General features: G+C 41.6%; 1 protein-coding gene across 1 annotated transcript; it reads right to left on the minus strand.

Annotated features, from left to right (window-relative positions):
- Positions 1-23,648, minus strand: LOC137285776 (beta-1,3-galactosyltransferase 5-like). Its single transcript, XM_067817759.1, has 2 exons — positions 23,182-23,648; positions 1-1,971 (listed from the first exon to the last, which is right to left on the minus strand). The coding sequence occupies exons 1-2, from the start codon at positions 23,206-23,208 to the stop codon at positions 871-873; spliced, it is 1,128 nt and encodes a 375-aa protein (XP_067673860.1). The 5' UTR covers positions 23,209-23,648; the 3' UTR covers positions 1-870.
- Positions 23,649-25,336: the final 1,688 nt, after the last annotated feature.

Below are 25,336 nucleotides of genomic sequence, written 5' to 3' on the forward strand. Positions count from 1 at the left end.
GGGCATTATTGGAATAAAAAATTGTGTTCCCTGACTTTTTGTAAGGAGTATATTTGAGGCGCGTCGAATGCCCATTCATCAAACAGTTAATGTTCACATAATGGCCATGTGCCATCTGTCAGGGTTTATGGGCTTATGCAACTTCTGTTCTGTTGAATTGACCCATTACGGAACACCCCTAATTCTTTTAGAGCTATGGTTCCAGCTGATAGCAAGTTAGAAAATCGCAGTGTTGAAAGCGTCTGATATCATGCCGACTTCGTCATTAAGAATTCCATAACATTCACTATTTAGCAGCAGCCTGTCGAAAGAGAACATTATCTGGTGTGTACGTGTTTGTTTGTTGGTTCCAAGGTTCAAACCAAAACACCGCCAATGGAAAAATGTTCACATACTTTATTCAAGCAGTTGATGACTGTTACCAAAGGGGTTGGGGTCAGCGAGAAGCCAGCTCTACACCTCTTGATATAGTAGGAACTAGCAGGAATACACATAAATATGGCTGCAAAAGGAAGGTCGTCAATGATCTGAACCCGATACTCACTATTCAACTGATTGTGTCATACTCTGCTAGAAGGAAGACGTACTTGTGTTTCAGTATTAGCATCCGCGTACCAGGTTAACATTTCATGGCATCCTGCGGCGTACTGCACCGTGGTATCTCGAACACTGTGACATCTCGAATACCGCCTAATCGATCTGGGCATCTGGCGTACGTACCCTGGCATCTTTATCGGGCTGGGCGTCCGCCGGCGTATCGGAAAGGTGTCATCGTTCGTCGTGATAGTGGACGTACAATTCAGACAAAGTGGTCCAAACACTAACTTGAACATGCCTTTCCATGATTATGCAATGTGTGACATGATCCTTTCAGTAGCCGACGACAGAGCCTATGTATTTGAAAACAGGTCGCCAGCTGCGCCATGCCTGCAGCACACTCCACAACCTCCTCATCGTGAGCGGCGTGAACTCGTGGGACGTCACCGCCAACTCGCTCATATACCACACAGGCGAATACATGAGACCAGTATTCAAAGCAGATGTCCCAACAATGGTCGCACCCGCAATATGTGCACATAAACCCGTGACGTACACGTCTTCTAAATATATGCGCGTAGCATGACGGGAAATCTCGTTCAGATCAGTCACGAGATCGCGCGAGATCACATATGATGGTCCATGGACGAACCTTGGGAAACGTTCAAATGGATACTCCTCATACGATACGTGCCACTTGCTGGAACTGTCTCTGATTGGTGCCTCGGGGTAGCCTGTGGTGTAACCAATTATTGTACGTGCTTCACCTTCCATTAACTGAAGCAGCCGAATCAAATTGGCAGACTCAAGAAACACATCATCGTCAATTTTCATCACGTACCGAGCCTGTGGACAGAACTGCTTGGACCACTGCAACATGGCCGTCGTTTTACGTGTGAGATTGTGGTAGGAGTCGATGAAATCCGCTTGTACAATGTCGGAAAATCTTTCTCGCTCACTGGAAAGTTGCACGTTTGTTACCTCTTCCGCAAGTCCTGACAGAAAAATCAGTTTCAGTTTTCCATTTTTGTTGAACTGTGATCCCCAGGTCTCCCGTATCGCTTGGCGTTCGTGGAAGTGGGACGGTTTAGAAGGAACGATCACCACCAAGTACACGGGATGCGCGACACCAGACATTGAACACACCTCAGAATTGACCACGAACTGATGCTTTTTTATTACCTGCCCGGAACGAACAAACGCCTCCAGTTTAGCGTCGGTAAGTTCTTGGTCGCCTGTGCCAGACTCATCAGTCTTCGTCAGTGTGTTACTACCATGGTGACTAGAAGGTCTGTAGATCTGACAGCACCACATGCGGGTGAATCTGATGTAGGTGATGCAGCAGATGACAATGACGACAGCCACACACAATGCACTTCGTCTCCTTATCGCCTCACTCACCCTGCACAGGTGGCGTCTCAAACCAAGATCCATCTGCAAAGAAATGATTAAATGTAAACTCTAGGTAGCAACTATATTTCTCTGATAATGTATTATACTTTGACGTCAGACAGTGGAATATCATACGGGAGTTAAGCTCTAGATCACACACTGAACCATGCCGGATGACTGACACGTGTTAAATGAAGGTCCTCTGTAGTACTGAGCAAAATGTACGTGTGTCGTAATGGGAACCACAGACTGAATGTTTAGTGTCCAGCCATGATTGTGTGCTTGTCTAACATGTTGCTAACAAGCAACAGGGTGCCACGTAATGACCTGATTGTGTGATTGTCTAATGTCTTCATATCAAGTGACAGGGCACCACGAAATGACCTGATTATGTGCTTATATAATGTGTTGCTAGTAAATGATATGCAGTGCTAGCTGTAAATGGACACAGACCGGGGCACACGTGGCACGATGATTCCTCTGTGTGGAATGATGTTGAAGGCTGCATGCATATGACCCCGCCGACACTGTAAATATCTGTGTGCACATGATAGGTATTTTATATTTTGTAGTTTTTAATACCTACACGTTCATCTACATGTTTCACCCAGCAACATTGTAGGACAAGGAAACAGTGTTGGTGACTATGATTTGGGAGCTCTTGAGAAATACCTACAGTACTGGTGCTAAATAGTTTCTGTAACGTTTGAGACGTACATGGCGTTCCTCCCGCATGAAGCTGACACGTGTGTTATATTACCGCAGGTAACAACTGGGCGTGCGATGCATCAAGCCTAATGATGGTACCTGCAAGACATCTGTATCCCCGAATCTAACCATGTGTTATAGCACTCTGCCACTGTTTAGCGATGCCGTTTGAAGTTATGGTGACAAGGACGATGTTGCGGCCTTTGTCGTCGCATCGTACTGTATACACAGTACACGCCTGCAGTCCAGCGAGGACTTCACGTCTGCATTGCCGGAAGGAACTGGCTTGGACAGTAAAATGTTTACGACTATTAACTTTTTTTCAGGTCACAACATCTGCGGATACACTAGTCGGATACAGAACTGACTCTGGACCAGACAATCCAGTGATTAACAGCAAGAAACTGAAATGTCTCATTGCTAGAAAACGTGATAATCATGATACAACACCAAATGAATGGTTTACATACTTAAAAGATCTCTTAAACTCTTCTGATGGTCAAACTGAATTTGATCACGATGTTACACATTTTCTTGAAGCTCATGATAGTTTTCCATGTTTGAAGATTGATATGTTATCAGGTACCATCAGCCACGAGGAAATCCAAAAGCAGTCTCAGGTGTACAGGCGGGCAGGTCACCTGGAATAGATGGCCTTCCTTCTGATTTTCCGGTATCTGGTTAGCTCAAGATTTTGGCGATGTAAAGCACTTCATGTTGGATTTTTAAAAAAACATTGTGAGACATAAATATACAATACTGGAATTGTAAAATAAGTAACACATCATTTGTTGCAAATTACAGTCATTACTTCTTGATCCTCAACTTTATATTTCATGTGGCACAGTAAACAACGATCTAATGCGAATATTAATCAGGTGTCGATGTCATTCACATAACAAGCTGAATATACAAAACAATGTATTTCAAAGAAAACTGTTCAGTATAATGAATTAGCTTGTAACAAATGTAATTTAAACTTGCTTGAAGGTAAATACCACATGTTGCTAGTATGTCCATTTTATAACCAATGCAGATCCCAGGGGATTCCAACCCATTTCTACAACCCACCTTCAACTTCTACAACCCACCTTCAACTTCTACAACCCACCTTCAACTTCTACAACCCACCCTCAACTTCTACAACCCACCTTCAACTTCTACAACCCACCTTCAACTGTCATTTTAGGGCCCTTATGAAGATACAAATGTCAAAGTTCGTTTTCCTGAAGCAAACCTTACGTTAGCATGATTGCATTATCAGATATTACACATTAACTCTACATGTCATGATAATGTTGCATTAACTGTTACATTCTCGGCCACATGGCTTCCAATTCTGAATAAAATGAACAAAGCAAGTAACATCTAAGAGTAGATCAACATTCTGCCGGTGAAGTGCTTACCTGACAAGGAAAGATAACTCTGATCATATAACGAAACCCAAATCATGAGGTCAGTGTTATGGAACCTGTCTATTAGCAGGTCCTGCTTCTAGTATACATAGATCTAACCTGGCACACGCATTCCCAAGACGTACTGCACCCCGTGTTGGAGTATGGTTGTATGGTTTAATCGACACAATTTTTGTGATGATTCTATTCAAAGGTCAAATACGACTTGGGAACGTTTTGTAACCGCGTCTTACAGACTGAAGTAACGGCGAATAGTGATGAGTGAACGCTCGTATCTGCCGACCAGCCAAAATCAACGGTTTAGAAAACATCCGGATATTTGAACCGAACCGAACCTACACCGCTCAGATTACTCGACAAAGTAACGCCACTCTGATTACCCGACAAAGTAACAGGAGTGCAGCACGAGGAATTATCAGCAGAGTTAAAAGATATAACATCGAAAGGATTACCCGATAGCACTCTGACTGAGTAATTACTTTTATCTTGCACAGCGCATTTGATAAAAGGTAGTGTTTAGGTATGAGATTTCCCAACGTACATTGAAGATACCCACATTCTGGTGTAAAGCGTGTGTATACAACGTCCTTCCTTCAAAGGATTTACCGCCAATACGCTGATTCCTCATGGTTGACGAACGAAATTACTCTTTTCTTTAATGAATGGTGGTCATCATGCAAGTAGTCGTTAGGTGGGCTATTTTGGGTGACCAGGGAGACTATACGCCAGTGTGAAAAACATGAAACAGTCACGTGACAAAGTTGAGAAACTCTAACTAATTCTGGCGTTACATCGCGTTTTCGCTTACTAGATTCTTAAAAGGCACATGGCATAGAATGGGATTCTTTGTCAGCCGCTGATGAATGGCATACTGATGGATACATCCCCCGAATAATGTGACAACCTGATATTATCGTCATATCTTTAGTGTGTTTTGCTTTAGATATCTGTATTTTGTTTTCATTCATTTGTTGTAGCATCCGACAGCCGAGAGATCGCAAACTAGTCAAGAATTCTGGAATATCATCCGGGTACTCAAGAAAGAAATACAATGACCAAGGAAAACAATGAACCCGGATAAAACACAGACTTTATCAGGAATTGTCTGAACACCAAATGCTACATATAACAGAATGATTAAACAGTTCACGATATACTTTCAGACTGCAGCAGGTGCTTTGCTATCACCGGCCCAGTGAACTATCTCATGGCTTCGACAATCTCAGAAACACCGATCATATCCTTGGATCTCCTCCGAACAGCGTGTCCCAGATACACGAACATGACGATGAGTACTAGGTATTGAGACAAAGAAAGCAAGTCACCCACTACCGACAATAACACAACAGAAACAGAAGAAAAGGGAGACAGATTGTTCTAACCTGCAAAGGCCGTAGTGGGGACCGTGTGATGGGATGTATGAACATGACACTAGCAGAACGTCTGCTGGTTTGGATACTGTCCATAGACACCTGGCGAGCAGCACCACCATCAGCACATCTGGCGTCCTCAACAGTAACTGTTCATTTGACGGATTGATAATCGACATCTGTTGTTAGCTATTGATAAATCGATATATTCAAGTAAATCTTAGACCAATAAGAACTTAGCATGTGTCATGCATATGTAGTGGTGGAATACATCGAAATGTCAAGATGCATGAATTGATGATAATATATTTGATATCTCTATTGCCGCCTCTTCCAAGAAATCGTTTTAAGCTCTGTCAGACAACTGTGCTTTCTGACTGATAATACATAGATAGCGTCACTGACAGGGTTGTTGACCGTCCTGTAAACACAAAGCCAATCTTCTAAGACGATAATGTTAGAACATACCGTGCACGTGACATTGGTGATTTCATACACCAAGAGGCGGAAACAATGTATCCATGTCTGATACACTGAGGGAGAGTCAAGGATGTTATTGTAGTTGGTGAGGGTTACACCAGGTATTGACAACAATGTATCCATGTCTGAAACACTGAGGGAGAGAGTCAAGGGTGTTATTGTAGTTGGTGGAGGTTACACCAGGTATTGACAACAATGTATCCATGTCTGATACACTGAGGGAGAGAGTCAAGGATGTTATTGTAGTTGGTGGAGGGTTACACCAGATATTGACAACAATGTATCCATGTCTGATACACTGAGGGAGAGAGTCAAGGATGTTATTGTAGTTGGTGAGGGTTACACCAGATATTGACAACAATGTATCCATGTCTGAAACACTGAGGGAGAGTCAAGGATATTATTGTAGTTGGTGGATGTTACACCAAGTATTGACAACAATGTATCCATGTCTGATACACTGAGGGAGAGAGTCAAGGGTGTTATTGTAGTTGGTGGAGGTTACACCAGGTCTTGACAACAATGTATCCATGTCTGATACACTGAGGGAGAGAGTCAAGGATGTTATTGTAGTTGGTGGATGTTACACCAGGTATTGACAACAATGTATCCATGTCTGATACACTGAGGGAGAGAGTCAAGGGTGTTATTGTAGTTGGTGGAGGTTACACCAGGTATTGACAACAATGTATCCATGTCTGATACACTGAGGGAGAGAGTCAAGGGTGTTATTGTAGTTGGTGGAGGTTACACCAGGTATTGACAACAACGTATCCATGTCTGATACACTGAGGGAGAGAGTCAAGGGTGTTATTGTAGTTGGTGGAGGTTACACCAGGTATTGACAACAATGTATCCATGTCTGATACACTGAGGGAGAGTCAAGGATGTTATTGTAGTTGGTGGAGGTTACACCAGGTATTGACAACAATGTATCCATGTCTGATACACTGAGGGAGAGTCAAGGGTGTTATTGTAGTTGGTGGAGGTTACACCAGGTATTGACAACAATGTATCCATGTCTGATACACTGAGGGAGAGTCAAGGGTGTTATTGTAGTTGGTGGAGGTTACACCAGGTATTGACAACAATGTATCCATGTCTGATACACTGAGGGAGAGAGTCAAGGGTGTTATTGTAGTTGGTGGAGGTTACACCAGGTATTGACAACAATGTATCCATGTCTGATACACTGAGGGAGAGAGTCAAGGGTGTTATTGTAGTTGGTGGAGGTTACACCAGATATTGACAACAATGTATCCATGTCTGATACACTGAGGGAGAGTCAAGGATGTTATTGTAGTTGGTGGAGGTTACACCAAGTATTGACAACAATGTATCCATGTCTGATACACTGAGGGAGAGTCAAGGATGTTATTCTAGTTGGTGGAGGTTACACCAAGTATTGACAACAATGTATCCATGTCTGATACACTGAGGGAGAGTCAAGGGTGTTATTGTAGTTGGTGGAGGTTACACCAGGTATTGACAACAATGTATCCATGTCTGATACACTGAGGGAGAGTCAAGGATGTTATTGTAGTTGGTGGAGGTTACACCAAGTATTGACAACAATGTATCCATGTCTGATACACTGAGGGAGAGAGTCAAGGGTGTTATTGTAGTTGGTGGAGGTTACACCAGGTATTGACAACAATGTATCCATGTCTGATACACTGAGGGAGAGAGTCAAGGATGTTATTGTAGTTGGTGAGGGTTACACCAGGTATTTGACAACAATGTATCCATGTCTGATACACTGAGGGAGAGAGTCAGTGATGTTATTGTAGTTGGTGGAGGTTACACCAGGTATTTGACAACAATGTATCCATGTCTGATACACTGAGGGAGAGAGTCAAGGATGTTATTGTAGTTGGTGAGGGTTACACCAGATATTGACAACAATGTATCCATGTCTGATACACTGAGGGAGAGAGTCAGTGATGTTATTGTAGTTGGTGGAGGTTACACCAGGTATTTGACAACAATGTATCCATGTCTGATACAATGAGGGAGAGAGTCAAGGATGTTATTGTAGTTGGTGGAGGTTACACCAGATATTGACAACAATGTATCCATGTCTGATACACTGAGGGAGAGAGTCAGGGATGTTATTGTAGTTGGTGGAGGTTACACCAGGTATTTGACAACAATGTATCCATGTCTGATACACTGAGGGAGAGAGTCAGGGATGTTATTGTAGTTGGTGGAGGTTACACCAGGTATTTGACAACAATGTATCCATGTCTGATACACTGAGGGAGAGTCAAGGATGTTATTGTAGTTGGTGGAGGTTACACCAGATATTGACAACAATGTATCCATGTCTGATACACTGAGGGAGAGAGTCAAGGATGTTATTGTAGTTGGTGAGGGTTACACCAGATATTGACAACAATGTATCCATGTCTGATACACTGAGGGAGAGTCAAGGATGTTATTGTAGTTAGTGGAGGTTACACCAAGTATTGACAACAATGTATCCATGTCTGATACACTGAGGGAGAGTCAAGGATGTTATTGTAGTTGGTGGAGGTTACACCAAGTATTGACAACAATGTATCCATGTCTGATACACTGAGGGAGAGTCAAGGGTGTTATTGTAGTTGGTGGAGGTTACACCAGGTATTGACAACAATGTATCCATGTCTGATACACTGAGGGAGAGTCAAGGATGTTATTGTAGTTGGTGGAGGTTACACCAAGTATTGACAACAATGTATCCATGTCTGATACACTGAGGGAGAGAGTCAAGGGTGTTATTGTAGTTGGTGGAGGTTACACCAGGTATTGACAACAATGTATCCATGTCTGATACACTGAGGGAGAGAGTCAAGGATGTTATTGTAGTTGGTGAGGGTTACACCAGGTATTTGACAACAATGTATCCATGTCTGATACACTGAGGGAGAGAGTCAGTGATGTTATTGTAGTTGGTGGAGGTTACACCAGGTATTTGACAACAATGTATCCATGTCTGATACACTGAGGGAGAGAGTCAAGGATGTTATTGTAGTTGGTGAGGGTTACACCAGGTATTTGACAACAATGTATCCATGTCTGATACACTGAGGGAGAGAGTCAGTGATGTTATTGTAGTTGGTGGAGGTTACACCAGGTATTTGACAACAATGTATCCATGTCTGATACACTGAGGGAGAGAGTCAAGGATGTTATTGTAGTTGGTGAGGGTTACACCAGATATTGACAACAATGTATCCATGTCTGATACACTGAGGGAGAGAGTCAGTGATGTTATTGTAGTTGGTGGAGGTTACACCAGGTATTTGACAACAATGTATCCATGTCTGATACAATGAGGGAGAGAGTCAGTGATGTTATTGTAGTTGGTGGAGGTTACACCAGATATTGACAACAATGTATCCATGTCTGATACACTGAGGGAGAGAGTCAGGGATGTTATTGTAGTTGGTGGAGGTTACACCAGGTATTTGACAACAATGTATCCATGTCTGATACACTGAGGGAGAGAGTCAGGGATGTTATTGTAGTTGGTGGAGGTTACACCAGGTATTTGACAACAATGTATCCATGTCTGATACACTGAGGGAGAGTCAAGGATGTTATTGTAGTTGGTGGAGGTTACACCAGATATTGACAACAATGTATCCATGTCTGATACACTGAGGGAGAGAGTCAAGGATGTTATTGTAGTTGGTGAGGGTTACACCAGATATTGACAACAATGTATCCATGTCTGATACACTGAGGGAGAGAGTCAGTGATGTTATTGTAGTTGGTGGAGGTTACACCAGGTATTTGACAACAATGTATCCATGTCTGATACAATGAGGGAGAGAGTCAGTGATGTTATTGTAGTTGGTGGAGGGTACACCAGATATTGACAACAATGTATCCATGTCTGATACACTGAGGGAGAGAGTCAGGGATGTTATTGTAGTTGGTGAGGGTTACACCAGATATTGACAACAATGTATCCATGTCTGATACACTGAGGGAGAGAGTCAGTGATGTTATTGTAGTTGGTGGAGGTTACACCAGGTATTTGACAACAATGTATCCATGTCTGATACAATGAGGGAGAGAGTCAAGGATGTTATTGTAGTTGGTGGAGGTTACACCAGATATTGACAACAATGTATCCATGTCTGATACACTGAGGGAGAGAGTCAGGGATGTTATTGTAGTTGGTGGAGGTTACACCAGGTATTTGACAACAATGTATCCATGTCTGATACACTGAGGGAGAGAGTCAGGGATGTTATTGTAGTTGGTGGAGGTTACACCAGGTATTTGACAACAATGTATCCATGTCTGATACACTGAGGGAGAGTCAAGGATGTTATTGTAGTTGGTGGAGGTTACACCAGATATTGACAACAATGTATCCATGTCTGATACACTGAGGGAGAGAGTCAAGGATGTTATTGTAGTTGGTGAGGGTTACACCAGATATTGACAACAATGTATCCATGTCTGATACACTGAGGGAGAGTCAAGGATGTTATTGTAGTTAGTGGAGGTTACACCAAGTATTGACAACAATGTATCCATGTCTGATACACTGAGGGAGAGTCAAGGATGTTATTGTAGTTGGTGGAGGTTACACCAAGTATTGACAACAATGTATCCATGTCTGATACACTGAGGGAGAGTCAAGGGTGTTATTGTAGTTGGTGGAGGTTACACCAGGTATTTGACAACAATGTATCCATGTCTGATACACTGAGGGAGAGAGTCAGGGATGTTATTGTAGTTGGTGGAGGTTACACCAGGTATTTGACAACAATGTATCCATGTCTGATACACTGAGGGAGAGTCAAGGATGTTATTGTAGTTGGTGGAGGTTACACCAGATATTGACAACAATGTATCCATGTCTGATACACTGAGGGAGAGAGTCAAGGATGTTATTGTAGTTGGTGAGGGTTACACCAGATATTGACAACAATGTATCCATGTCTGATACACTGAGGGAGAGAGTCAGTGATGTTATTGTAGTTGGTGGAGGTTACACCAGGTATTTGACAACAATGTATCCATGTCTGATACAATGAGGGAGAGAGTCAGTGATGTTATTGTAGTTGGTGGAGGGTACACCAGATATTGACAACAATGTATCCATGTCTGATACACTGAGGGAGAGAGTCAGTGATGTTATTGTAGTTGGTGGAGGTTACACCAGGTATTTGACAACAATGTATCCATGTCTGATACAATGAGGGAGAGAGTCAGTGATGTTATTGTAGTTGGTGGAGGTTACACCAGATATTGACAACAATGTATCCATGTCTGATACACTGAGGGAGAGAGTCAGGGATGTTATTGTAGTTGGTGGAGGTTACACCAGGTATTTGACAACAATGTATCCATGTCTGATACACTGAGGGAGAGAGTCAGGGATGTTATTGTAGTTGGTGGAGGTTACACCAGGTATTTGACAACAATGTATCCATGTCTGATACACTGAGGGAGAGTCAAGGATGTTATTGTAGTTGGTGGAGGTTACACCAGATATTGACAACAATGTATCCATGTCTGATACACTGAGGGAGAGAGTCAAGGATGTTATTGTAGTTGGTGAGGGTTACACCAGATATTGACAACAATGTATCCATGTCTGATACACTGAGGGAGAGAGTCAGTGATGTTATTGTAGTTGGTGGAGGTTACACCAGGTATTTGACAACAATGTATCCATGTCTGATACAATGAGGGAGAGAGTCAGTGATGTTATTGTAGTTGGTGGAGGGTACACCAGATATTGACAACAATGTATCCATGTCTGATACACTGAGGGAGAGAGTCAGGGATGTTATTGTAGTTGGTGAGGGTTACACCAGATATTGACAACAATGTATCCATGTCTGATACACTGAGGGAGAGAGTCAGTGATGTTATTGTAGTTGGTGGAGGTTACACCAGGTATTTGACAACAATGTATCCATGTCTGATACAATGAGGGAGAGAGTCAAGGATGTTATTGTAGTTGGTGGAGGTTACACCAGATATTGACAACAATGTATCCATGTCTGATACACTGAGGGAGAGAGTCAGGGATGTTATTGTAGTTGGTGGAGGTTACACCAGGTATTTGACAACAATGTATCCATGTCTGATACACTGAGGGAGAGAGTCAGGGATGTTATTGTAGTTGGTGGAGGTTACACCAGGTATTTGACAACAATGTATCCATGTCTGATACACTGAGGGAGAGTCAAGGATGTTATTGTAGTTGGTGGAGGTTACACCAGATATTGACAACAATGTATCCATGTCTGATACACTGAGGGAGAGAGTCAAGGATGTTATTGTAGTTGGTGAGGGTTACACCAGATATTGACAACAATGTATCCATGTCTGATACACTGAGGGAGAGTCAAGGATGTTATTGTAGTTAGTGGAGGTTACACCAAGTATTGACAACAATGTATCCATGTCTGATACACTGAGGGAGAGTCAAGGATGTTATTGTAGTTGGTGGAGGTTACACCAAGTATTGACAACAATGTATCCATGTCTGATACACTGAGGGAGAGTCAAGGGTGTTATTGTAGTTGGTGGAGGTTACACCAGGTATTGACAACAATGTATCCATGTCTGATACACTGAGGGAGAGTCAAGGATGTTATTGTAGTTGGTGGAGGTTACACCAAGTATTGACAACAATGTATCCATGTCTGATACACTGAGGGAGAGAGTCAAGGGTGTTATTGTAGTTGGTGGAGGTTACACCAGGTATTGACAACAATGTATCCATGTCTGATACACTGAGGGAGAGAGTCAAGGATGTTATTGTAGTTGGTGAGGGTTACACCAGGTATTTGACAACAATGTATCCATGTCTGATACACTGAGGGAGAGAGTCAGTGATGTTATTGTAGTTGGTGGAGGTTACACCAGGTATTTGACAACAATGTATCCATGTCTGATACACTGAGGGAGAGAGTCAAGGATGTTATTGTAGTTGGTGAGGGTTACACCAGGTATTTGACAACAATGTATCCATGTCTGATACACTGAGGGAGAGAGTCAGTGATGTTATTGTAGTTGGTGGAGGTTACACCAGGTATTTGACAACAATGTATCCATGTCTGATACACTGAGGGAGAGAGTCAAGGATGTTATTGTAGTTGGTGAGGGTTACACCAGATATTGACAACAATGTATCCATGTCTGATACACTGAGGGAGAGAGTCAGTGATGTTATTGTAGTTGGTGGAGGTTACACCAGGTATTTGACAACAATGTATCCATGTCTGATACAATGAGGGAGAGAGTCAGTGATGTTATTGTAGTTGGTGGAGGTTACACCAGATATTGACAACAATGTATCCATGTCTGATACACTGAGGGAGAGAGTCAGGGATGTTATTGTAGTTGGTGGAGGTTACACCAGGTATTTGACAACAATGTATCCATGTCTGATACACTGAGGGAGAGAGTCAGGGATGTTATTGTAGTTGGTGGAGGTTACACCAGGTATTTGACAACAATGTATCCATGTCTGATACACTGAGGGAGAGTCAAGGATGTTATTGTAGTTGGTGGAGGTTACACCAGATATTGACAACAATGTATCCATGTCTGATACACTGAGGGAGAGAGTCAAGGATGTTATTGTAGTTGGTGAGGGTTACACCAGATATTGACAACAATGTATCCATGTCTGATACACTGAGGGAGAGAGTCAGTGATGTTATTGTAGTTGGTGGAGGTTACACCAGGTATTTGACAACAATGTATCCATGTCTGATACAATGAGGGAGAGAGTCAGTGATGTTATTGTAGTTGGTGGAGGGTACACCAGATATTGACAACAATGTATCCATGTCTGATACACTGAGGGAGAGAGTCAGGGATGTTATTGTAGTTGGTGGAGGTTACACCAGGTATTTGACAACAATGTATCCATGTCTGATACACTGAGGGAGAGAGTCAGGGATGTTATTGTAGTTGGTGGAGGTTACACCAGGTATTTGACAACAATGTATCCATGTCTGATACACTGAGGGAGAGTCAAGGATGTTATTGTAGTTGGTGGAGGTTACACCAGATATTGACAACAATGTATCCATGTCTGATACACTGAGGGAGAGAGTCAAGGATGTTATTGTAGTTGGTGAGGGTTACACCAGGTATTTGACAACAATGTATCCATGTCTGATACACTGAGGGAGAGAGTCAGTGATGTTATTGTAGTTGGTGGAGGTTACACCAGGTATTTGACAACAATGTATCCATGTCTGATACACTCAGGGAGAGAGTCAGGGATGTTATTGTAGTTGGTGGAGGTTACACCAGGTATTGACAACAATGTATCCATGTCTGATACAATGAGGGAGAGAGTCAGTGATGTTATTGTAGTTGGTGGAGGTTACACCAGGTATTTGACAACAATGTATCCATGTCTGATACACTGAGGGAGAGTGTCAGTGATGTTATTGTAGTTGGTGGATGTTACACCAGATATTGACAACAATGTATCCATGTCTGATACAATGAGGGAGAGAGTCAGTGATGTTATTGTAGTTGGTGGAGGTTACACCAGGTATTGACAACAATGTATCCATGTCTGATACACTGAGGGAGAGTCAAGGATGTTATTGTAGTTGGTGGAGGTTACACCAGATATTGACAACAATGTATCCATGTCTGATACACTGAGGGAGAGAGTCAAGGATGTTATTGTAGTTGGTGGAGGTTACACCAGATATTGACAACAATGTATCCATGTCTGATACACTGAGGGAGAGAGTCAGTGATGTTATTGTAGTTGGTGGAGGTTACACCAGATATTGACAACAATGTATCCATGTCTGATACACTGAGGGAGAGTCAGTGATGTTATTGTAGTTGGTGGAGGTTACACCAGATATTGACAACAATGTATCCATGTCTGATACACTGAGGGAGAGAGTCAAGGATGTTATTGTAGTTGATGGAGGTTACACCAGATATTGACAACAATGTATCCATGTCTGATACACTGAGGGAGAGAGTCAGTGATGTTATTGTAGTTGGTGGAGGTTACACCAGATATTGACAACAATGTATCCATGTCTGATACACTGAGGGAGAGTCAAGGATGTTATTGTAGTTGGTGGAGGTTACACCAGATATTGACAACAATGTATCCATGTCTGATACACTGAGGGAGAGAGTCAAGGATGTTATTGTAGTTGGTGGAGGTTACACCAGATATTGACAACAATGTATCCATGTCTGATACACTGAGGGAGAGAGTCAGTGATGTTATTGTAGTTGGTGGAGGTTACACCAGATATTGATAACAATGTATCCATGTCTGAAACACTGAGGGAGAGAGTCAGTGATGTTATTGTAGTTGGTGGAGGTTACACCAGATATTGACAACAATGTATCCATGTCTGATACACTGAGGGAGAGTCAGTGATGTTATTGTAGTTGGTGGAGGTTACACCAGATATTGACAACAATGTATCCATGTCTGATACACTGAGGGAGAGAGTCAAGGATGTTATTGTAGTTGATGGAGGTTACACCAGATATTGACAACAATGTATCCATGTCTGATACACTGAGGGAGAGAGTCAGTGATGTTATTGTAGTTGGTGGAGGTTACACCAGATATTGACAACAATGTATCCATGTCTGATACACTGAGGGAGAGAGTCAGTGATGTTATTGTAGTTGGTGGAGGTTACACCAGATATTGACAACAATGTATCCATGTCTGATACACTGAGGGAGAGTCAAGGATGTTATTGTAGTTGGTGGAGGTTACACCAGATATTGACAACAATGTATCCATGTCTGATACACTGAGGGAGAGAGTCAAGGATGTTATTGTAGTTGGTGGAGGTTACACCAGATATTGACAACAATGTATCCATGTCTGATACACTGAGGGAGAGAGTCAGTGATGTTATTGTAGTTGGTGGAGGTTACACCAGATATTGACAACAATGTATCCATGTCTGAAACACTGAGGGAGAGAGTCAGGGATGTTATTGTAGTTGGTGGAGGTTACACCAGATATTGACAACAATGTATCCATGTCTGATACACTGAGGGAGAGAGTCAAGGATGTTATTGTAGTTGGTGGAGGTTACACCAGATATTGACAACAATGTATCCATGTCTGATACACTGAGGGAGAGAGTCAGTGATGTTATTGTAGTTGGTGGAGGTTACACCAGATATTGACAACAATGTATCCATGTCTGATACACTGAGGGAGAGTCAGTGATGTTATTGTAGTTGGTGGAGGTTACACCAGATATTGACAACAATGTATCCATGTCTGATACACTGAGGGAGAGAGTCAAGGATGTTATTGTAGTTGATGGAGGTTACACCAGATATTGACAACAATGTATCCATGTCTGATACACTGAGGGAGAGAGTCAGTGATGTTATTGTAGTTGGTGGAGGTTACACCAGATATTGACAACAATGTATCCATGTCTGATACACTGAGGGAGAGAGTCAGTGATGTTATTGTAGTTGGTGGAGGGTACACCAGGTATTGACAACAATGTATCCATGTCTGATACACTGAGGGAGAGTCAAGGATGTTATTGTAGTTGGTGGAGGTTACACCAGATATTGACAACAATGTATCCATGTCTGATACACTGAGGGAGAGAGTCAAGGATGTTATTGTAGTTGGTGGAGGTTACACCAGATATTGACAACAATGTATCCATGTCTGATACACTGAGGGAGAGAGTCAGTGATGTTATTGTAGTTGGTGGAGGTTACACCAGATATTGACAACAATGTATCCATGTCTGATACACTGAGGGAGAGTCAAGGATGTTATTGTAGTTGGTGGAGGTTACACCAGATATTGACAACAATGTATCCATGTCTGATACACTGAGGGAGAGAGTCAAGGATGTTATTGTAGTTGGTGGAGGTTACACCAGATATTGACAACAATGTATCCATGTCTGATACACTGAGGGAGAGAGTCAGTGATGTTATTGTAGTTGGTGGAGGTTACACCAGACATTGACAACAATGTATCCATGTCTGAAACACTGAGGGAGAGAGTCAGTGATGTTATTGTAGTTGGTGGAGGTTACACCAGATATTGACAACAATGTATCCATGTCTGATACACTGAGGGAGAGAGTCAAGGATGTTATTGTAGTTGGTGGAGGTTACACCAGATATTGACAACAATGTATCCATGTCTGATACACTGAGGGAGAGAGTCAGTGATGTTATTGTAGTTGGTGGAGGTTACACCAGACATTGACAACAATGTATCCATGTCTGAAACACTGAGGGAGAGAGTCAGTGATGTTATTGTAGTTGGTGGAGGTTACACCAGATATTGACAACAATGTATCCATGTCTGATACACTGAGGGAGAGAGTCAGTGATGTTATTGTAGTTGGTGGAGGTTACACCAGGTATTTGACAACAATGTATCCATGTCTGATACACTGAGGGAGAGTGTCAGTGATGTTATTGTAGTTGGTGGATGTTACACCAGATATTGACAACAATGTATCCATGTCTGATACACTGAGGGAGAGAGTCAGGGATGTTATTGTAGTTGGTGGAGGTTACACCAGGTATTGACAACAATGTATCCATGTCTGATACACTGAGGGAGAGAGTCAGTGATGTTATTGTAGTTGGTGGAGGTTACACCAGATATTTGACAACAATGTATCCATGTCTGATACACTGAGGGAGAGAGTCAGTGATGTTATTGTAGTTGGTGGAGGTTACACCAGGTATTTGACAACAATGTATCCATGTCTGATACACTGAGGGAGAGAGTCAGGGATGTTATTGTAGTTGGTGGAGGTTACACCAGGTATTGGCAACAATGTATTCATTCATTTTTCTTCTGTTGAAAGATGTCGTTTGCTTTGACAGTGATCACATACATGATTATTATTGGCACAGATTAATCATTTCAAGTTTAATTTGACCGAAAGAAGTTTACTTTAGACTTTTTAAAATCAAATTGTCCCTATTAGAATATTTACAAAGAAAGAGGCTTAACACTACAGTTGTTTTGAAGTGATGTTGAAGGACAATCAAGATGGCAGATGTATTTCAGCTGCTTCTTTCATTGACGTGCTGGAAGTTGTTCGATAATGTATCTACCACCATTGCTAATTTACCATATCACATATATATATATATTGTTCTGCCTCTTGGACAGCTGGCTTGTTCCTGTTGTCACTACATTATTACCACCGTCCATAGACTAGCGATAGAACGTTTCCTTCACCTATACAACTAAATTGCCTCCCAAAGCAGTTACCATCCACTGTTGTCGTTGTTGATGTTGTTGTTGTTGTTGTTGTTGTTGTTAATTCCCTTAATTCATACATACATGTAGCTTTTACTTAGTCCGCTTTGATGTATGTGTCTGTGCTGTTCTAGAGAAATTAAATGTTGCTTGACAACGATACAAGAATCTCTACCGAAACGTTGCATGTGATATAATAAAGACGTTGTTACCCATGCATCATCTTAGTGCCCTGTTACTTATCAACTTCTAAAACGCCAAGCAGAAACTGGGAGCTGAGATCTGTCTTTCTATGCCACTAGTTGCAGCTGCGCACATTGCACCCGGAACCAGTTCAAAAGCTAGACGCAGGACGGTGACCTGAAGCATTCTGAGATGAAAATATACAACGCCATTTTGGCTGGTTTCAAAAGAAATGTCTTCTGATTGAGAAAACCTTTCTGCCGCTACAGATATTAGATTGCACGGCAAGTTGTGGACTGATGATAATGTATGTGTTGTGGTGAATCCTTCGGAGTGGTAATACTTGGTAGTCATTCACCTTCAACTGGCATGCTACACATTGCGGTGACAATATGCCAACATCTTCGATACATACACATATTCCATGTGGTCTTGTGAAATGTATCTAAATCAGCATGACTGCATGGAAAACGAAAACGTGTCTGGAAACCATCAAATTAATAAATGACCTATCAAACGTTTGGGATGAAGGTTTGATTTATAAACTAGAAAAGCTGAAATGGTTCAAGGGTTCTTTGCAAGACAGAAACAAGTTTGGATTTCGAACTGATTTCCCTAGTGCTAATGCAAGCTGTTTTAGGTCCATTATTTTTCTTGATATATATTAACGACTTAATATATAACATTCACAGTAATATCCGTTTATTGACTGCTGACATCCCTTTATATCACCGTTGGCCACCCTGATGTTACTACAGCCTATCCTCATACTGACCTAGAAACAATGGAAACTGAGCAACAGATTGGAATGTGATTTTCAATCCTAACAAAACTGAAAGCATACCGTTGCTACACACTACTGCACACTTGACTTCCTGATCTTGACATGAATGATGTTGACTGCCTGCTTACCACGACGAATAAACTACTTCTATTGTATCGCCGCGGTGTTCTGAACAGGAATGATGATGTCATTCTTATGTCCGGTACTGTTCCTGATCTTCAAATCACACCAGACATACTTCCAGCGTATGCAGATAACTGGCAGTTCAGTGTGAATCTAAATAAAACAAACATTGTTGTATTCCGTAGAGGTGGCCCTTTGTTGGCCAGAGAGAATTTTTTACAAATAAACGTATGAATGTTGTAAATGATTATAAATACCTTGGCATGTTGTTTACCCATACGCTGAATCTGAATCTGCACTTAACCTGGTCTTCTGTACCTATGGTCGGTGTTATTCCATCGACCATTTACTTCAAACTATTTGATGCTCAGATACAACCGATTTTACTGTATGGATCTGAAATATGGGGTTTTGAAGAGTATTACGCCATAGGAAAAATCATTTGCTTGCCTGTGAAAAGCTGTTAAATGTTGGTTTGTCAACACCAAATACTACGGTTTATGGTGAATGTAGGAGGTTCCCATTGCATATATCATCTTATTGTCGTTGTTTAAAATACTGGCACAAAGTAATTAATATGCCTGAACATCGTTTACTTGAAAAAAACTTCTATATCCTCCCACGTCACGATTTCCTTGGAAAGAATACGAGGGGATGTCAATACGTTTTGAGCCTTGAGCATTTTTCATACCCAGGTGTCACAGCCTATGGTACGACATTGAACCTTGGGGTGTAGCTGATGTGATATATAAGTTTTGGTATCCTACTCTCAGAAGTTATTGAGCAGCTCACACTGACAGAAAGAGACCCCCCTCACTGCAGTGAAAATGAATAAAATTGAGTATAGAGCAGTAATTACGTTTTTAGTTCTGGAAGGAAACTCGGCAAAGAACATTGAAGAAAGGCTTTCAGCAGTTTATATGAAGTCTTCCCCTTCATCTGCTACCTCAAACGATGGGTCAATGAATTTAACCATGGTAGAGAGAGTCTTGAAGATGACCCCTGTCCAGGTCGCCCAACAACAAGCACTAGTCAGGAAAACATTGACAGAGTGCATAGACTTGTGCTGCAAAATCGTCGAATCACACTCCACGAGTTAGAGACCACAGGCATTTCACACGGATCCATCGAGACAATTCTTCATGAACATCTCGTCATGTCTAAGGTGTGCGCAAGATGGGTGCCAAGAATGCTTACAGATGAAATGAAGCAAACAAGCGTCACCATAAGCAACTCCATGCTAACCAGATACAGGAAGAATCCAGATGATTTTCACTTTAGGCTAGTAACCTGTGATGAAACCTGGATCCACCACTATGATCCTGAGAGCAAACAAGAATCCATGGAATGGAAACATGCCACTTCTCCCAGGACCAAAAAGTTCAAAGCCTCCAGATCAGTGCAGAAGGTAATGGCGACGGTCTTCTGGGATAGCAAAGGCGTCATTCACATAGATTACATACCAAAAGGAAGAACAATGAATGGGGAATATTACGCTAACTTGTTGAGGCAAGTGCGACAGTCAATCAAGGAGAAGCGCCGGGGCAAGATCAGACGTGGTATTCTTCTACATCAAGACAATGCTCCAGTACACACCTCTCGCGTTGCAGCCGCTGCTGTCCAGGAATGCGGGTACGAAATCTTGCCGCATCCCCCCTACTCTCCAGACCTGGCACCAAGTGATTACCATCTGTTCCCAAATCTCAAGAAACACTTGCGTGGTCGTAGATTTCAGGATGATAATGAGCTTATTGCTGCTACTGAGGCTTGGTTTGAGGACCAAAATGGCGCCTTTTACAGAGATGGCATCAGCGCCTGGCAGAAAAGATGGAACAAGTGTGTTGACTCACAAGGGGACTATGTTGAAAAATAAATGTGGTTCATACTAATATTTTGTGTTTTTCTATGCAAGGCTCAAAACTTATTGACATCCCCTCGTACCTGGGGATTCCATATTCGCACTTTACTATTTAAGTATGGTTTTGGTTTTATTTGGTTATCACAGACAACTGGCAATGTGGATATGTCAGTTTCGTATGCGGGCTATTGATATGTTTAAGCAGGATTGGCATTCAACTGTTAATGAAAGATATGACTCAGAGCGTTACCTTGCTCACCTTCGCTACAGAAATGTTCGCAATGCTTTTATACGTTTTAGATTAGGCCTTAATGATTTATTAATTAACCGTGAAAGATATATGTCTGTGGAGAAAACCCAAAGATGCTGTCCATTACTGTCGACGAATTCCATTTTATGTTTATTTGTCTTGTAAATGAAAATCTAAGAAACATGTAACTGCCACAACTGTTTCTATCTCAAATCAATGCTCAACACTTGTCTTCCTTACTTTCTTCTAAAGAACCTGCAGTGTAGCCCTATTTATTTGTTAAGATGCATCCCTTTTTGTATAAGGGGTTAAAGAAATGAATTGAAAAAGATCACTACTTCATAGTGATTCATAAACCCAAGCTATGTCACTGTATTGCATGGTGACAATCACTGGATTATCTGGTCAAGACTCGATTTGATTACAAACAACAAAGTACAGCTGTTATCTTGTTGACACAAATATATGCTCATTATATAGTCACAACTGCACAATCGACTCTGCTTTTAGAGGAGATTTCTAATCAAACACGTTGGTGTGCAAGCACACTGGTGTACAAGCACGTTCATATGCAAGCCCGGTGGTGTACAAGCATGTCGGAATACAACCACACTGGAATGCTTTTAGATTTAGAATGTTCATAATAAACATTCTATATCAATATATCAACTTGAAACTATGTCTATAATCTAGAGCTAAAACCCCATGCAAATGACCAAGCAAGCTTCGGGTGTCGGGATGTGACCGGGTGTAGAAACCTTAGAATTAACAAACAGTACACCTAATCACGTGACCGGGTGTAGAAACCTTGGAGTCAGCTTACAATACACCTGATCGTACAGACTGTCGCCACTGTTGCACCCGACTGTATAGTCTATCGCCTCAGTTACACCAAACTCTATAACCTATCGGCACTGTTACACCTGCCTATATAGTCTATCGCCTCTGTTACATCAAACTCTATAACTTATCGCCACTGTTACACCTGCCTATATAGTCTATCGCCACTGTTACATCAAACTCTATAACCTATCGCCACTGTTACACCTGCCTATATAGTATATCGCCTCTGTTACATCAAACTCTATAACTTATCGCCACTGTTACACCTGCCTATATAGTCTATCGCCTCTGTTACATCAAACTCTATAACCTATCGCCACTGTTACACCTGCCTATATAGTCCATCGCCACTGTTACATCAAACTCTATAACCTATCGCCACTGTTACACCTGCCTATATAGTCTATCGCCTCTGTTACATCAAACTCTATAACTTATCGCCACTGTTACACCTGCCTATATAGTCCATCGCCACTGTTACGTCAAACTCTATAACCTATCGCCACTGTTACACCTGACGGTATAGACTGTCGCCACTGTTGCACCTGACCATATAGATATTCGCCTCCTTTACATCTGACCGTGTAGATTGTCACCTCCGTTACACTTGATTACATAGACTGTCGCTTCTGTTACACCTGACCGTGTAGACTGTTGCCTCTGGTACACCTGACCGTATAGACTGTTGCCTCTATTACACCTGACCGGGTAGACTGTTACCTCTGTTGCACCTGACCGTATAGACTGTCACCACTCTCCCACATGATCACGCAGACTGCCGCTTCTGTTACACCTGACCGTATAGACTGTCGTCTCTGTTACACTTGTGTATATAGACATTTTACACTACCAGATGTCCTTGTGGCACAGATGAAGACCTACGGATATCCCGACATTTTTTATGGATATCCTGACTAGGCAACAGGAGTATCCTATGTTAAAGGAATGTGGGTGAAATGGAGACTTTCAGTACTGAACCACACTACACACTTACCTGAATGAGTTCACAAGCTCCACGCATCGCGCGTCAGTATTCCATTGTATGCAGTAAACACACGCCACCCTTGTTTTACCCGCAGTGGTTGCCTAGCTACCTGACTACCTGAATACCTAACCTTTGGCGAGCCGAGACGCTTGAGATCACAAAGGATCTATACAACAGCTCCGGGCGAGGGTTCAGAAACTGGTTCTCCCACAAAGGGAGCGTGGAGAACCGGATAAAGCCGTCAGGGCAACACGTGAGGCTGCTGCACCCTGTTCAAACGCAAACTTCAACAAGATGAGTACTAACAGTGTGTCGATCTGTCCACTTATGCAAGTAAACTGTCAGCTACAGTCAGGCAGCGTTGTGTAGTTCTGATACTTCCTAGATAATGAGATGTATTTCCTCGACAATCAGATCAAACTGGGGAAGAAACTATACCTCCGTTGATGTTTACGTGTTTTCAGCTGAAACTGTCATGCGTTATATGTCTCAAGAAACTAAGCTGATTAAGCTGATTTAGAATTTCGCCTGCCGTATTGTTTTCACACTGCTAGTTTTGCCGGCTGGATGAATTTCAGCTGTAGAGGGTGGGTGATTTCAAAGTTGTCCCCTATTTGTAAGACAGTCCAGCACACAAAATGATAGGGTTGAGTAATCACAAAAGCAAAGGCTGTTACCCATACCGATAATGGACTAGTCCAACTGATAATTCTAAAATCAGACACCTTAAAAGAACAAGGAAGCATTTATAGTGTGGCATGGGCATATTCTATCTCATGTTTACTCACTATATATAGCAAATATTTTAAAGGGGCACTGATGCGGAGCAATTTCCGTGGACTGGTGGTTTCTTTTGTTATTGTTTTTCTCCCGTGAGTACCTGGATGATATCCCAGAATTCGTGACTGGTTCGTGATCTCTGCTGCGCCTCCCATATGCGCAATTGATCAACAAAGATGAAGTCATTTTACTTCGTTATTATGAAAACAAATCAAACTCCTTGAAGTTTACTCATCTGCCAGTGATATAAAAAAAACCCGTTAGGACTGAAAAATAACGAAGTCAGTGTAGGTCTTTATATTTTGTCATTGCCGGGAAGGCCACATTTCAAAAACGAGTATCGCCGGGATGGCCACATTTTAAACATGACTATTGCCGGGAAGACCACATTTCAATTACATGTACATGGCTGTAGCTGGTAAAGTCTAAAACTAGATTTCATCAATAAGAAAATCAGATGAATCAATTTCTGCATCTCTTGTCTATCGAAAACATACAAAATTGTCTTGAAAACATATTTAACAATTTCAAAAGAAAACTACAGAAAAAACGGTACGAATGATAGAAAAACTTTTCTGCTACTAAATGATAAAAGCAAATTGACAAAGAACGACCTATACCCAGCATAGAATCTTTGACTTCTTCAAAAATGCAAATGTCACTGAAAATACTGATGCTGTCTATGATGATGGATTTCTTCATAAAGATACAACTGAGGACGGAGTAAAATTTGCAATGTTTGAAACGAAATAAGGCTTCAGGTATAAATCTTATCGAAGACGATTATTTTAAAGATGCCTATTATGACATAACTTTTTAATCAAGTGCTGATTACGGGATACATTCAGGAATCTTGGCGTTGTGGTATTATCCTACCTATTTATAAGAGAAAACGGCGATAAAAATTATCCAAATTCATGTAGACCGATAACGCCCATAAGCTGCTTTGGAAAATTGTTTACAAGTATTCTGAATGAAACATTATTTGCAGAAATCAATAATAGCCTTACACCTGCACAGGCAGGATTTAGAAAAGGGATTTCGACGGCCGATGATATGTTTATTATAAATATTGTTTTAGGAATATTAAAACTATCTAGCATAAATGTCATAGTGTGTTTATTGATGTCACAAAAGTCATTGACACTATATGGCGCGCAGGTTACGATATGGTATCAGTGAGCAAATTGTATACGCTTGTTACAAATATGTTGTGATATGTCGCCATGGTTTCGGTGTAGACAAGGTGGAAACTTATCACCACCATTATTTTCTATTTTCAAAAAAGATCTTAAATCTACCATATGAAGAAGTGGATGTACAGGTGTGAGCTTTGAAAATGCAAATGACGATAACATTATAAGTTGTTCATTAGTCACTAGGG

The sequence above is a fragment of the Haliotis asinina genome, chromosome 1 (assembly GCF_037392515.1).
Source record: "Haliotis asinina isolate JCU_RB_2024 chromosome 1, JCU_Hal_asi_v2, whole genome shotgun sequence".
In the NCBI taxonomy this organism is placed as follows: domain Eukaryota; kingdom Metazoa; phylum Mollusca; class Gastropoda; order Lepetellida; family Haliotidae; genus Haliotis; species Haliotis asinina.

Coding starts and splice junctions, on each gene's coding strand:
- LOC137285776 (XM_067817759.1), bottom strand. CDS start 23,208: ATGCGTGGAGCTTGTGAACTCATTCAG. Junction 1,972..23,181: donor GAGCTTGTGAACTCATTCAG/GTAAGTGTGTAG, acceptor ATTTCTTTGCAG/ATGGATCTTGGTTTGAGACG.